The 15,172-nt window shown below is 37.0% G+C and overlaps 1 protein-coding gene across 4 annotated transcripts in view; it reads right to left on the reverse strand.

Annotated features, from left to right (window-relative positions):
* The window catches only part of VPS45 (vacuolar protein sorting 45 homolog), a 132,084-nt gene that overhangs the window by 104,583 nt on the left and 12,329 nt on the right, over nucleotides 1-15,172 (reverse strand). For all 4 annotated transcript variants that reach the window (XM_037024883.2, XM_073234558.1, XM_073234560.1 and 1 more), the window contains 3 exons: nucleotides 14,075-14,209; nucleotides 13,515-13,628; nucleotides 12,940-13,107 (listed from right to left, as the gene is read on the reverse strand). In XM_037024883.2, coding sequence (XP_036880778.2) covers nucleotides 12,940-13,107; nucleotides 13,515-13,628; nucleotides 14,075-14,209 — 417 coding nt within the window. The remainder of the gene's footprint in view (nucleotides 1-12,939; nucleotides 13,108-13,514; nucleotides 13,629-14,074; nucleotides 14,210-15,172) is intronic.

A 15,172-nucleotide genomic window follows, 5' to 3' on the forward strand; every position in this document is an offset into this window, starting at 1 on the left:
AATGGTTTTCTTGGCTTCACTGGAGATGGATGGTAATTATAGATTTGCTTTGTTTATGTCACCGTATTCCTATTATGTTAATATATGTGTGCAAATTAGTTAGTAGTTTAAAACCCATACATACTTAAGGTACTATACAAGAAGATATGTCAAAGAAATAATCAATCCTCCCAAGTTTCCTTCGTATGCTACATCTATAGCTTTTCTTCTTCCTTCCTAATTACAACCCTTAAATAGAATTCGTGCCTCATATCGAATTTACCGAGTATCATAATTCCTCCAGGTGGTAAAGATACCTTGAGACAAGTGCTAGGCATAGAAGCCACAGGGCATAAATCTGCAAAGAAGTAAAAAGCTAACCTTTGCAAACAATATGGCTTCTCTCTCACTTACCAACTTTACATTTCCCTGTATGGCCCCGGAAGATGACTGGTTAGCCAGAGACGGGTAAGATTCCTCAAGGGAGGAACAACCTAAGACAGGCACAGTCGCAGGGGGGCCATCAGGTGAGAATTTGGGGATCAACAGAGGTGAGGCTCAGAACCTCACCCCCCCTGCTTTGAGAGAAATCTTCTGCATCCGTGGATGTCTTGATGCCCTTGTCTAGCCTGGATTAATACTTAGTCCATAGGCACACACCTTATCATCTGATCATCTACATTTGCCTTCTTACAGCACTAAACTATGTTTTCTACCTTTATCTTGCATCTACCTACCACTTCAGCATTTTATTAAAAATAAAAATAATAATAATAGTAGGAGAAATGTGGGATCAACATATAGATCAAGTACAAAAATCAAACGAATATTCATATTTGACCTGATTGTTTATAGGTCATATTGCATGATCAAAACCGAAAGTTTCTGTGATGACTGCCCTTGTACTGTTCACCATGTAAGAATTTATTCACTATGTAAGAATTCGTTCACCATGTAAGAACTTGTTTGTTATGCTTCAGAAGATTGGAGACTGACGAGAATTAGGCTTGAGATGGATTAATGATTGTACATTGAGCGTTGATCCCCCTATACTGAATTTTATTGTTGTTAACAACCATTTGATCAATAAATATGAGAGATGCCCTCTCAAAAAAAAAAAAAAAAAAAAAAAAAAAAAGCAAGACCCATCTATATGCTGCCTGCAAGAGACTCACTTCAAACCCAAAGACGTACACAGACTAAAAGTGAAGGGATGGAAAAAGCTATTTCATGCAAATAGGGAGAAAAAAGCAGGTGTTGCAGTACTTGTATCAGACAAAATGGACTTCAAACCAAAGAAACAACAGACAAAGAAGGACATCACATTAATGATAAAAGGGTCAGTCCAACAAGAGGATATAACCATCATATCTATGCACCCAACACAGGAACACTGACATATGAAACAAATACTAACAGAATTAAAGGGGGAAATAGAATGCAATGCATTCATTTTAAGAGACTTCAACACACCACTCACTCCAAAGGACAAATCTACCAGACAGAAGATAGGTAAGGACACAGAGGCACTGAACAACACGTTAGGACAGATGGACGTAACAGACATCTACAGAACTCTACACCCAAAAGCAGCAGGATAGACATTCTTCTCAAGTGCACATGGAACATTTTCCAGAAGAGATTCACATAGTAGGCCACAAAAAGAGCCTTAGTAAATTCAAACAGAATGAGAGGAGATTCAAGATGGCAGCATGAGAAGTGAGACAGAGAACTCCTCCCAAAACCACAAATAGTATGAAAATGTAGTTAATTGATACAACTAACCCTAAAACAGCAACAAGAAGGCTGAACCAGACTGCATACAGACCTCATGAACAGAGGAGACCTCACAAAACAGGGTAACATATGAAAGCCTTAATCCGGTGGGACCCAGGCCATTCCACCACCCCAGCTCACCAGCGGGAGGAAGAGAAACAGAGTGGGGAGCGGGTGGAAGCCTGGGACTGCTGAACACCTGGCCCTGGAGATCTGCTTTGTGAGCAGAAACCTACATTGTGTGGTGCTCTGGATGTTGGGAAGCTCGGACAGGGGGAGTGCTTGAGAGACTGAGATTCCGGCTGTTTGTGGAGGGGAGGATCCACATCTGACTTCTCTGTGTCAGAGGAAAGGCAGGCAGTGTGAGAGGCTTCCTAGTAGCGCGAGGGCTGCTGAAGGGGTGGGGTTTGCATGGAACTTGCTGCGTGGGGGAGGGGAGAGCTGGACAAGGTTGTCTGGGCATGCTCTGCCAGCTGGTTGGGAATTTTGAAGAGCTTCAGGTGCTCCATCCCCCTGGCTGGCTACTCAGCTCCGAGGCCCCCCACTGAGACATGCAGCTTGCTGCACCTCCCTCCTGGGCTGCCGGCACTGGTTCACAAACCAGCAGTCACTGTGCTGGCATCAGGCCAGCCAAAGAGAGGTACCACCTACAGCTAGAGATGCCAAGCACAGAGGCTTTCACCTGTGTGCTTGGCCCACTGGCTCTGACACTGGAGACAGGAACCACAGATGGCAAACAGGAAACAGATCTTTCCTCCACAGAGGCACCAGCTTGGCTCCCCTACAACCCCCAACTTCACTTTAGGAGCTAAGCAGCTCCAGAGACTGGAGCTTCTGGGAACTAGAGGGCACCACACAGAAATATGAAATGACAAAAGAACATGGTTCAGACCAAATTCTCACAAACCCCAGAAAAAGGGCCAAATGAAACTGAACTCACCAATCTGCCTGAAAGAGGATTCAAAAGAAAAATTATGAAAACATTTATGGAGGTACAGGAAAATATTCAAGAACTGAGGAATGAATTTAATTTGGAGATTCCATCATTAAGAAATTCCATATCTGCAATGAAACATACAATGGAGGAATTTAAAAGCAGATTAGATGTAGTAGAAGAGACGGTAAATGGAACAGAAATTAGAGAAGAGGAATACAAAGAAGCTGAGGCACAGAGAGAAAAGAATCTCTAAGAATGAAAGAATATCGAGAGAACTGTGTGACTAATCCAAATGGAACAATATTCGCATTATAGGCATACCAGAAGAAGAAGAAGAGAGAGAGGGATAGAAATTGTTCACTGAGGAGGTAGTTGCTGAAAATTTCCCCCATCTGGGGAAGGAGATAGGCTCTCTAGTCATGGAGGTACACAGATCTCCCAACACAAAGGATCCAAGGAAGACAACATCAAGACATATAATAATTAAAATGGCAAAGATCAAGGATAAAGACAGACTTTTAAAAGGAGCTAGAGAGAGAAAAAAGATCACATACAAAGGAAAACCCATCAGGCTATCATCAGACTTCTCAACAGAAACCTTACAGGCCAGAAGGGAGTGGCATGATGTATTTAATGCAATGAAGGAGAAGGGTCTTGAACCAAGAGTACTCTACCCAGCAAGATTATCATTTAAATTTGAAGGAGGGATTAAACAGATTTCAGATAAGCAAAAGTTGAGAGAATTTACCTCCCACAAACCACCTCTACAGTGCGTTTTGGAGGGACTCCTATAAATGGAAGTATTCCTCAGGCTAAATAAATGTCACCCAAGGGATAGACAAAGAGTACAGAATATGATTCATAACATACAAAGAATGGGGGAGAAAGAAAAAGGAGGAAAAAAAAAGAACCTTTAGGTTGTGTTTGTAATAGTATATGAAGTCCAGAGTCACCTTCCTCCATTCTTCTTGTCCCCCTACTTAGGCACCTTTCATGAGAGCACAGGGCTTTAAGCTACCTACCCCTCTGGCCTGATCCAACCTCAACAGAAGAGGCAGGAACAGACAGCAAATTCACAAGGAGAACTGATGCTGAAAGGGGAGGTGGGAAGCCCCCTGAGGCAAGTGCCATAACCTGCCTAGAATGCGAAAGCTGCCCAGACCTTGCAGAGCCACTCCATTCAGGGACTGGCAAATTTTTTCTGTAAAGGACCGGAGAGAAAATACTTTTGACTTTGCAGACCACGTGTGGTCTCTGTCATGACCATTCAACTCAGCCATGGTGCCCAAGAGCAGCCATAGACAACATATGAAAGAATGGTCGCAGCTGTATTCTGATAAAACTTTATCTATGGACACCAACATTTGAATTTCATATAATTTGCACATGTCAGGAAAACATTATTTTCTAAAATTTCTTTTTCAATTAAAAAGAAAAAAAATAGAAATTCTACCAACCAGCTTCTCAGATCACAAAGGCATAAAACCAGAAAATAAACTGTACAAAGAAAACAAAAAGGCTCACAAACACATAGAGGCTTAACAACATGCTCCTAAATAATCAATGAATGAATGACCAGATTAAAACAGAGATCAAGCAATATATGGAGACAAATGACAACAATACCACAATGCCCCAACTTCTGTGGGATGCAGCGAAGGCAGTTCTAAGATGAAAGTATATAGCAATCCAGGCCTATTTAAAGAAGGAAGAAGAATCCCAAATGAATAATCTAAAGTCACAATTATTGAAACTGAAAAAAAAAGAACAAATGAGGCCCAAAGTCAGCAGAAGGAGGGACATAATAAAGGTCACAGAAGAAATAAATAAAATTGAGAACAATAAAACAACAGAAAAAAATCAATGAAACCAAGAGCTGGTTCTTGGAGAAAATAAACAAAATAGATAAACCCCTCACCAGACTTATTAAGAGAAAAAGAGATTCTACACACATAAACAAAATAAGAAATGAGAAAAGAAATATCACTACTGTCACCATAGAAATACAAAGAATTATTAGAGAATACTATGAAAATCTATATGCTAACAAACTGGATAACCTAGAAGAAATGGACAACTTTCTAGAAAAATACAACCTTTTAAGACTGACCAAGGAAGAAACAGAAAATGTAAACAGACCAATTATTAGCAATGAAATTGAATCAGTAATCAAAAACCTACCAAAGAACAAAACCCCCAGACCAGATGGATTCACCACTGAACTTTATAGACATTTAGAGAAGACATAATATCCATTCTCCTTAAAGTTTTCCAAAAAGTAGAAGAGGAGGGAATACTTCCAAACTCACTCTATGAAGCCAGCATCGCTCTAATACCAAACTAGGCAAAGACACCACAAAAAGAAACTACAGACTACTATCCCTGATGAACATAGATGCAAAAATACTGAACAAAATATTAGCAAACTGAATTAAAAAATACATCAAGAAGATCATACACCATGATCAAGTGGGATTTATACCAGAGATGAAAGGATAGTACAACATTCGAAAATCCATCAACATCATCCACCACATAAACAAAAAGGACAAAAACCACATGATCATCTCCATAGATTCTTAAAAAGCATTCAACAAGATTCAACATCCATTCATGATAAAAACTCTCAACAAAATGGGTATAGAGGGCAAGTACCTCAAACTAATAAAGGCCATATATGACAAACCCAAAGCCAACATCATACTTAACAGTGAGAAGCTGAAAGCATTTCTTCTAATATTTGGAACAAGACAAGAATGCCCACTCTCCCCGCTTCTGTTCAACATAGTACTGGAGGTCCTAGCCACGGCAATCAGACAATACAAAGAAATAAAACGCGTTCAGATTGGTAAGGAAGAAGTCAAACTGTCCCTGTTTGCAGATGACATGATATTGTACATAAAAATCCTAAAGAATCCACTCCACAACTACTAGATCTAACATCTCAGTTCAGTAAAGTTGCAGGTTACAAGATTAATACACAGAAATCTTTTGGATTCCTATACACTAACAATGAACTAGCAGAAAGAGAAATCAGGAAAACAATTCCATTCACAATTGCATCAAAAAGAATGAAATATCAAGGAATAAACCTAACCAAGGAAGTGAGAGACCTGTACTCTGAAAACTACAAGACACTCATGAGAGAAATTAAAGAAGATACCAATAAATGGAAACACATCCCCTGTTCATGGATAGGAAGTATTAATATCGTCAAAATGGCCATCCTGCCTAAAGCAGTCTACAGATTCAATGCAATTCCTATCAAAATACCAACAGCATTCTTCAATCAACTAGAGCAAATAGTTCTAAAATTCATATGGAATCACGAAAGACCCCAAATAGCCAAAGCAATCCTGAGAAGGAAGAGTAAAGCAGGGGGGATATCGCTTCCCAATTTCAAGCTCTACTACAAAGCCACAGTAATCAAGACAATTTGGTACTAGCACAAGAAAAGACCCATAGACCAATGGAACAGAATAGAGAGTCCTGATATTAACTTAAGCATATACGGTCAATTAATATAAGATACAGGAGCCATGGATGTACAATGGCTAAATGAAAGCCTTTTCAACAGCTGGTGTTGGCAAGAGAATGAAACTGGATTACTTTCTAACTCCATATACAACAGTAAATTAGAAATAGATCAAAGACCTGAATGTGAGTCATGAAACCATAAAACTCTTAGAAGAAAACATAGGCAAAACTCTCTTGAATATAAACATGAGCAACTTCTTCATGAACTTATCTCCCCAGGCAAGGGAAAAAAAGGCAAAAATGAACAAGTGGGACTATATCAAACTAAAAAGCTTCTGTACAGCAAAGGACACCATCAGTAGAACAAAAAGACATCCTACAGTATGGGAGAATATATTCATAAATGACATATCCGATAAGGGGTTGACATCCAAAATATACAAAGAGCTCACCCACCTCAACAAACAAAAAACAAATAATCCAATTTAAAAATGTGCAGAGGAGCTGAACAGACAGTTCTCCAAAGAAGAAATTCAGATGGCCAACAGGCACATGAGGATATGCTCCACATCCCTAATCATCAGAGAAATGCAAATTAAAACCACAATGGGATATCACCTCACACCAGTTAGGATGGCCACCATTCAAAAGACAAACAACAACAAATGTTCGTGAGGATGTGGAGAAAGGGGAACCCTCCTACACTGCTGGTGGGAATATAAGCTAGTTTAACCATTGTGGAAAGCAGTATGGAGGTTCCTGAAAAAACTAAAAATAGAAATACCATTTGACCTGGTAATTCCACTCCTAGGAATTTACCCAAAGAATGCAGGATCCCAGTTTGAAGAAGACATATGAACCCCTATGTTTATCGCAGCACTATTTACAGTAGCCATGAAATGGAAGCAACCTAAGTGTCCATCAGTAGATGAATGGATAAAGAAGATGTGGTACATATACAAAATGGTATATTATTCAGCCATAAGAAGAAAAAAAATCCTACCATTTGCAATAACATGGTTGGAGCTAGACGGTATTATGCTCAGTGAAATAAGCCAGGTGGAGAAAGAGAAGTACCAAATGATTTCACTAATCTGTGGAGCATAAAAACAAAGCAAAAACTGAGGGAACAAAACAGCAGCAGACTCACAGAACCCAAGAATGGACTAACAGTTACCAAAGGGAAAGGGACTGGGGAGGATGGGTGGGAAGGGAGGGATAAGGGGAAAAAGTGGTATTACGATTAGCACACATAATGAGGGGGGCAGGGGGACAGGGAAGGCTGTATAGCACAGAGAGGACAAGTAGTGATTCTATAGCATCTTACTATGCTGATGGACAGAGATTGTAATGGGGTATGTGGTGGGGACTTGATAATGGGGGAATCTAGTAACCACAATGTTGCTCATGTAACTATATATTAATGATAGCAAAAATTATATATACCAAAAAAAAAGAAGATAGTATTCAAAAAAATCATCCATTAAATTCTAATATTTGTGTAGGCCTTACCAAGGCACAGGAAAAGAAAAACAAAAACACTATCTTTGAAGGTCAAGTTTCAAGGAGGAAGTAATGTTCACTTAAAAGAAATTAATTAAAAACAATTATTTTCTGATATTTAGAGATTATTCCATTGTTCTGGGGTGACTACTTTCCTATTTTTCTGTTGTCTTCCACCAAAACTATGATGAAGCAACACAATAAGGAAAAAGCTGTGTAATGATATACCTACATTTTAAACCATTGTGCAAATTACAGATGAAGTCGGCAACTAAAGATATCTCCATTTTTGCTCTAATTTAACCTAAAGAGCCTGCTTTGTTATTTTTGTGAGTGCAATGAGCTAATGTCAACTTTGTTATTTAGTATCACATTAATGCTGTAAAATAGTCAGTGAATAGTATTGCAAGCAAACAGATTCGAACAGCAAGATGGAATTGGCAGAAGCATTCAACATGCTGATATAATTTTAAAAAAAGAGTCTAATCTAACATTCTGTGAGAACAGTGTTGTGGGACAATAAAGAACTTATATAGGAAAAATGATAGAAAGAAGGCAGGACCCAATTCTGCTGACTGGTAAATACAGCTGAGTCAGTATTCTTAATGACTAATCAATATAAGACTTTGCTGTAGGTCTTCTGCTGGTCAACACTGTTTCTGAAACAAAGGTTAAATGCTGGTTTAGAGAGAAAAGGATGATTTTTACTCTTAACTGGTGAAAGTAAAAATTGTCAGCTCAATGCATCCTAAACACTTTGCTGATGATTGTAATGAGGAGCAAAAAAACCCTTTTGAATTCAGGGAGCCATCTAAGGTCATAAGTGGACTAAAAAACATGTCCTGGATGCCATAAAGAAAATAGAACACAGCATCCAATAATAATATAGATAATCATGAAAGTTACCGCTTATTGAATAAGTACCAGGTACCATATTAAGTGCTTTACATGTATTAGCTCATTGCACTCACAAAAATCTTTTGAGGTAAGTACTATTTTACCCCACTTTACACACAAAAAGACTAAGACTTGGAGTAGGCTAAGGAATATTTTCAAATCCAAGCCAACAAAATGGCTCAAGTTCTTAGCCACTATTTAGTTACACTTCAATAGAATGTTCTCTTCACTTTTCTAACAAATGTTTATTGAATATTTACAATGTGTCATTAATAGGACAACTTGAGATCTTTCACCCATAGCCAGGAAAGAAGGATATAAAATGGACTAGTTCTTTCTTCCAAGTGAATATTTATATGACCACACAGGGAGGAAAAATTGCTTACTTCGGGATGAAGTTTCTCTCATGGCATGAAAAAAACCTTCCTTACTAATCAAACGAGTCTTTTCCAAGGCTATGTATATATACCAACCATAGTTTGGGTCTAGTGAAATTCTTCTGAATCAAATTTTTGTTGGCCTGTAGAATAACTGGTTGGAAGTGGCAGCAATATATAGGTTAATTTTAGCAATATATAAATTTTTTTCTTACCATGATATAGTTACTATTCAAAAAAAGCAAACCCCATCTCAACTCAAAAACCTCAATTCATTGCTTCATGAGTATTACCACCTAAGGTCGAGCCAAGGAATGCTATAACCCATCTAGAGGTCAGACCCCTGGCATCTACTCATTATCAAACAAAAGTTCCCTTTACAGACTATTGAAATCATGTTACCAGAGAAATCTTTTATCATGGGGGAGTCTAATCAACTGCTCACTGTAAGACCCTAATACCATAAACAAGAAAACCTTTAAAAGACAACTTTAAAAAATGTAAAGTAGACCACAAATGGACTTCATATTTTAAAGTATCTATTTTTCCTTTAAAGTGAACAAAAATAAGATTTCAGCAAGGAATTACCACATTTTCTAACTGCTTTTCATATGGTAGAAAGATACAAAAAGATAAAGATACTAAAATTGGCTAGTGATCAAGTTTGATTCTATTGTTTTAAAGGGAAAAAAATGATACAGAAACAAGGAAATTTAAATTTAGTAACAAGACAGAATTTTGCTTTTATTTAATCAGAAGAAAACATTTTGAGAAAAATAAAAATTCTTCATCATAATACTTTTATTAAGCCCATAAAACAACTATAAACTGTTATTAGTAGTGTGGTTGGCCAAGTTAAATAGACTGTGATACATCTTTACAAAGGAATACTACTATTTAGTGATTAAAAAGAATGAGTGTTTCAGGGAAGACAGTACAGCACAGAGAAGACAATTAATGACTCTAGCATCTTACTATGCTGATGGACAGTGATTGCAATGGGTTTGGGGGGTGACTCGATAATATGGATGAATGTTGAAACCACAATGTTGCTCATGTGAAACCTTTATAAGATTGTATATCAATGATACCTTATTAATTAAAAAAAAGATGAATGAGTGTTTAGGTTCTGATCTAGAACAGTTTCTGAGATACACGGTTAAGTGAAAAAGCAAAATGCAGAACTATGTGTACAGTATGGTATCAGCTGAATTTTTAAAAAGAGAGAGAGAGACATACACACACAGGCTTTCACATACAGAGAATAACTGTAAGAATGCATGTGAAATTAGTAAGACTCAGTTTTTACTATATATCTCTTTCACCAAGTACTTTCATTATCTATTTAAGAACTAGAATTTAATACAATTAAAAAATGACAACCTAAAAGGTTCTCTGTGAATATATAAAAACAAAGGGATAAACTTTCCATGTGCTGATGAGTTTTTCATAATTATAAAGCAAATAGCATCTTTATGATTTTCAAAATGATACTGTTTTCAGAGGAAATCTTGATGAACATTAAAAAGAATTAAAAACCAATAACCATAAGTCCTAGTTAAAGACTTTGGTATAACTCTACCTACCACAGATGGGTAGATTTCTTTCTTTTGGTTGTACCATATATTTAAAAAATTGTGTTTAGAGGAAAGGAACCAACATTAACAAAGAACCTATCATATGTGAAGTATTTTTGTATCTCACTGAATCCTAGTAACAATTGAAAAATCTGAAATCATTATCCCCAAAGTTTGGGCAGTCAGTAATTTTCTCAAATAAACTGGTATTTAGAGACAGTATATAAGCCAAGACAGTCTGGCTCCAAAGCTTGTGTTATTTCCATTATACTATGCTGGTCTTATTTTACAAAGTAGAATTACAGCAGGGAAAGAAAAAGACTGTGGTAGAATACAGGGCCCTTTTAAGAAGGAAATGCTTCAAATAATAAGTGGCTTAAAATGGCTATCTCCCATTAAGATTTTACTTACTTATTGTCAATGATACCACATTTTGTCATTTCTCAGGAACTCTGGAATTATTTCTGATTTGTTCTATCCTGTCATCCTTTATCCAATCTGTCACTAAATTGGTATTTTCTCCCTTTGAAATGTCTCTCATATTTGCCCTTGCTGTACATTTTTACTACTATCACTATGAATCACTAGCCTCTCTGACTTCAGTTTTTTCACTTTCAAAGCATAAGGACTAGTTAGGACTAGATTGAATTTCCTCAAATACTGCTTTTATTATATCAGCTTTCTACATAAGACCTTATACTGGATTTCTTTGCCTATCTCAGCAAGTACAAATTCCTCTTACTAGCTACTTCATAAACTGGTTCTTGTTTTCCAGTTCAATTTTATCTCCTGTTTCTCTTCCACACCCACTCTCAACAGGTCAAACTGTTATTATTATTATTATTATTTGGTATCATTAATATTCAATTACATGAGCAACATTATGGTTACTAGATTCCATTATCAAGTCCCACCACATACCCCATTACAGTCACTGTCTATCAGCATAGTAAGATGCTATAGAGTCACCACTTGTCTTCTCTGTGCTATACTGCCTTCCTCGTGCCCCCCGCCCCACCCCTGGCTACATTATGTGTGCTAATCGTAATGTCCCTTATTCCCCTTCTCCCTCACTTCCCACCCACCCTCCCCAGTCCCTTTCCCTTTGGCAACTGTTAGTCCATTCTTGGGTTCTGTGAGTCTGCTGCTGTTTTGTTCCTTCAGTTTTTGCTTTGTCAAACTGTTACTATTTTCTGCACACTGCTGCATCTTTGCCTGCACTAATATCTGTGACTAAAATCCTCCTCCAGATTCTATTCATTTTTTTATGGTCCATCTTAATAGCACCTTCTCTAAGGAACTCTCCCTAATAGCCTCAACTCTTACTACAGTCAGTATCACAATTTTGGCTTAAGTAAATATTATCTTGAAACACTGCGTAATTGTTTTTTGTGTTTTAGTTTTGTCCCTTTAACTTCATATAAATTTCTTGAGGCCAGGATCTGATTATATCACTTCTAAAATCCTCTGTTATTTCCCATCATTTTAAGATTAAAGCCTACCCTCCTTGCAGTGGCCAAAACCAGGCCCCAGTCTGTCTTTCTGGCTTACCTAAGACCATTCCTCATCTTGTACCCTGCACTAGCTATACTAAATTATTCTCTATTCCCTTAATTTTTTTCCCCCCACACCTCCATGCTTGCATTCTCTCTGCCAAGAATCTTCACCCTTTTTTGGTACACTTCTACTTATTTATTTGTCCAGACCAAAATCTAGTATCATCATCTCTAAGAAGCTCTAAGAAGGCTCAGCCTTAGGGAAAACAGTTGTCCTTCCTCTGTATTTCGTATACCTTTGTAAATATCTTTAGTATAGCACTTACTGCATGGTATTATAATTCTTAAATTTCTTTCTTCCCTTCTACAGTGTGAGTTCTTTTGAGGAAAAGGATGGTATCTTACTCATATTTGTACCTCTAGATCCTTAGAGTAATATGTACATATAACTAACATTCGTGTTTGTAGAATGAAAAGTAGATGTCCAATAACAGAAAACTTAGATAATATGTCTTTAAAATCTTCTTAACACATCCTGTGACATAAGTATCATTATGCCCATTTCACAAATGAGGAAACTGTCTCAGAGATTAAGCCAATAGCTCCAGGTCACAAAGCCAGTAAGTGGCAAACTGACCACTAAAATCCAGATCTTCTTATTTTAGTCTAGTATTCTTTCTAGTAGTCTAGGATGGCCTCCTAAATAATCAACTAACTGCCTGAATCCTTTAGGAGTGCACATTACTGTTCTGTAGTCTTATCATATGATTATCTTAAATAATATTTGTGTTCTTGTTTCAGCTCATTAGATTGTAAATTCTATGTTGGTGAAGAGGATTACTTGCCTTTGTATCTCTTGCTCTGCCTGGCACAGTGCTTTACACATAGTAGGTGCTCATCAAATTGGACTGAATAGGTACCTGGAGAGCACTAGAATGGTCATTTTGACAGGCCAGTTCTTGCTCAACTTCCGAAACCTCCAGCAGATTCCTCTCACTGACCAACCGAGACAGTTCTCCAACCACTGTCACATGCTTCGATACAGTCCCAGACATCTTCTTGAACTGTGGGTAATTCTCAACAAAGGCCTACCATGGGAAAGAAAACATCATTTGGGGGTTTTGTTATTTCTTGACCAAGGATAGGCATTCATGAAGATAGGAAAAAAAATTGGGAGTTTTTCTTCTGCCGAGGCTAAGATATATATAACTTCCAATCACATGGCATTTTGTCATGCTTAACAAGAGAAGAACTGGTGTATGTCAGTAGACTGAATCTCTAAATAGTCCAAATATAACTGGAGAATGGAAAGAAGCACACGGCTTGTTAGGAAGTTTTCACCCTATTTCTTAAAGAAAAACACTACAGTAAATAATCTCAAACCAAACTAAATGAATCAAGGCAGAAATAAGACCCAGAATATTCCAGAAATGTTGCTTACACGAATAGTTCCAAAGTCTTGCCTGTTAGTCATCCATGAACATGTTCAATTTACCTTCATGTCTGCTATTGATTCTAGTTTTTGCTGTTCTTTAGGTTTCTTCTTCTGAAAGTCTTCCATTAGGTTCTTTATATTACTACCAATCTCAGCAAAGTTCAGGTACATATTCTGTGAAAAAAGGAAGTTGAAAACAGTTTTATCAATGAGTCTGTCTTTCAGACAGTTTAAAAGAAGAAGTAAAAAGGAATCCTGAATATAGTTAGAATTGAAGGGCAAGAAAATTCCTTTATAATTACCAAATCTGGACATTGGCCAGGATACTGGTGATGAACACCATTACTATTCTCACAAAGGGCTACAGAAAGGGGGAAATAAATAAATTGAGTTCTAATTTTAAAAGTATAAAATTAAGTTTGTGATTACTATGAAAAAAATATTGCTAAAGGATCAGAATCCAAGCCTTCTGCCTTCCCTTGAAACGCAGTTAACCTGCAGGATGTCTCTATCATCGTTCCACATGAAATCCCATACCTAGTCTCATTCTAACAAGTCAATATTGACCTTTTTAAATAAAAGCAACTAAAAACAAAGAAGAGAAATTTTAAACCACCTACATTAGCATAGAATTCATCATTTTCAGCAGATAGGACCACCTCTCTTAAATCTTTACTGATGCCCGGCACTCTGGAAAGATCAATCCGATTGTTGTTTATGCCCAGTAGTTCATGTACCATGGCTTGATATGTCCACTAAATGAAAAACAATGACAAAAAAATATTGGTAACTGACAAAATATGGAAATAGTAAACATTCAGGAAAACAAAAACTTCTAACATTCTTGGTGACTACTCTTCTTTACATGGAGGTCTCTATTTAGTTCCAATTTTATTAATACCTTGTGCTTACTAAGCATTAAGATTGCCATTTTAATTGGCTAAACATCCCAAAGTCAAAGTAATTTTAGAATTCACACTTTTGGAAAAGGGGCAGCAAGATTAATACTCCTGATAGAAAACAAATCAGATCTATCATCAGCTCCAATTTTTGCCTGTGAATTAAGACTATATTTTTTACTTCACAGATAGGGCTATATTGGTACTGCAGTTACAAACTGTACCATTTCCTGTATGCTTCTGCGGTTTTCTGCAGCATAAAAAGTGTGTTCTTACAGATTTGAGTGGTGCTATATTTATCCTAGGAACACTAATATTATCAGAAAAAAACCTTACCATTTAACCAAAACACACATATTCAGAAGCCTGCCTCTGAACCTATTTTATTTTATATTTTTACTTTATGTGAATTATGAAGGATTGGTTTTCAGTCTTAAAAAATGTGAACTTTATGAGAGAAATCTTCTGCATCCATGGATGTTTTGTTGCCCTTGTCTAGCTTGGATTAATACTTAGTCTATAGACACAGACCTGATCATCTACATTTGCCCTCTTACAGCACTAAATTATGTTTTCTACCTTTATCTTGCATCTACCTACCACTTCAGCATTTTATTAAAAAAAAATAAAAATAATAATAATAATAAGGGAGAAATGTGGGATTCACATATAAAAATCAAACAAATAATCATATCTGACTTGTTTATAGTTCATGATGCGTGATCAAAACTGAAAGTTTCTGTGATATGACTGCCCTTGCACTGTTCACCATGTAAGAACTTATTCACTATGTAAGAACTTATTCACCATGTAAGAACT

This window comes from Manis javanica, chromosome 4 (assembly GCF_040802235.1).
Source record: "Manis javanica isolate MJ-LG chromosome 4, MJ_LKY, whole genome shotgun sequence".
Taxonomy (NCBI): domain Eukaryota; kingdom Metazoa; phylum Chordata; class Mammalia; order Pholidota; family Manidae; genus Manis; species Manis javanica.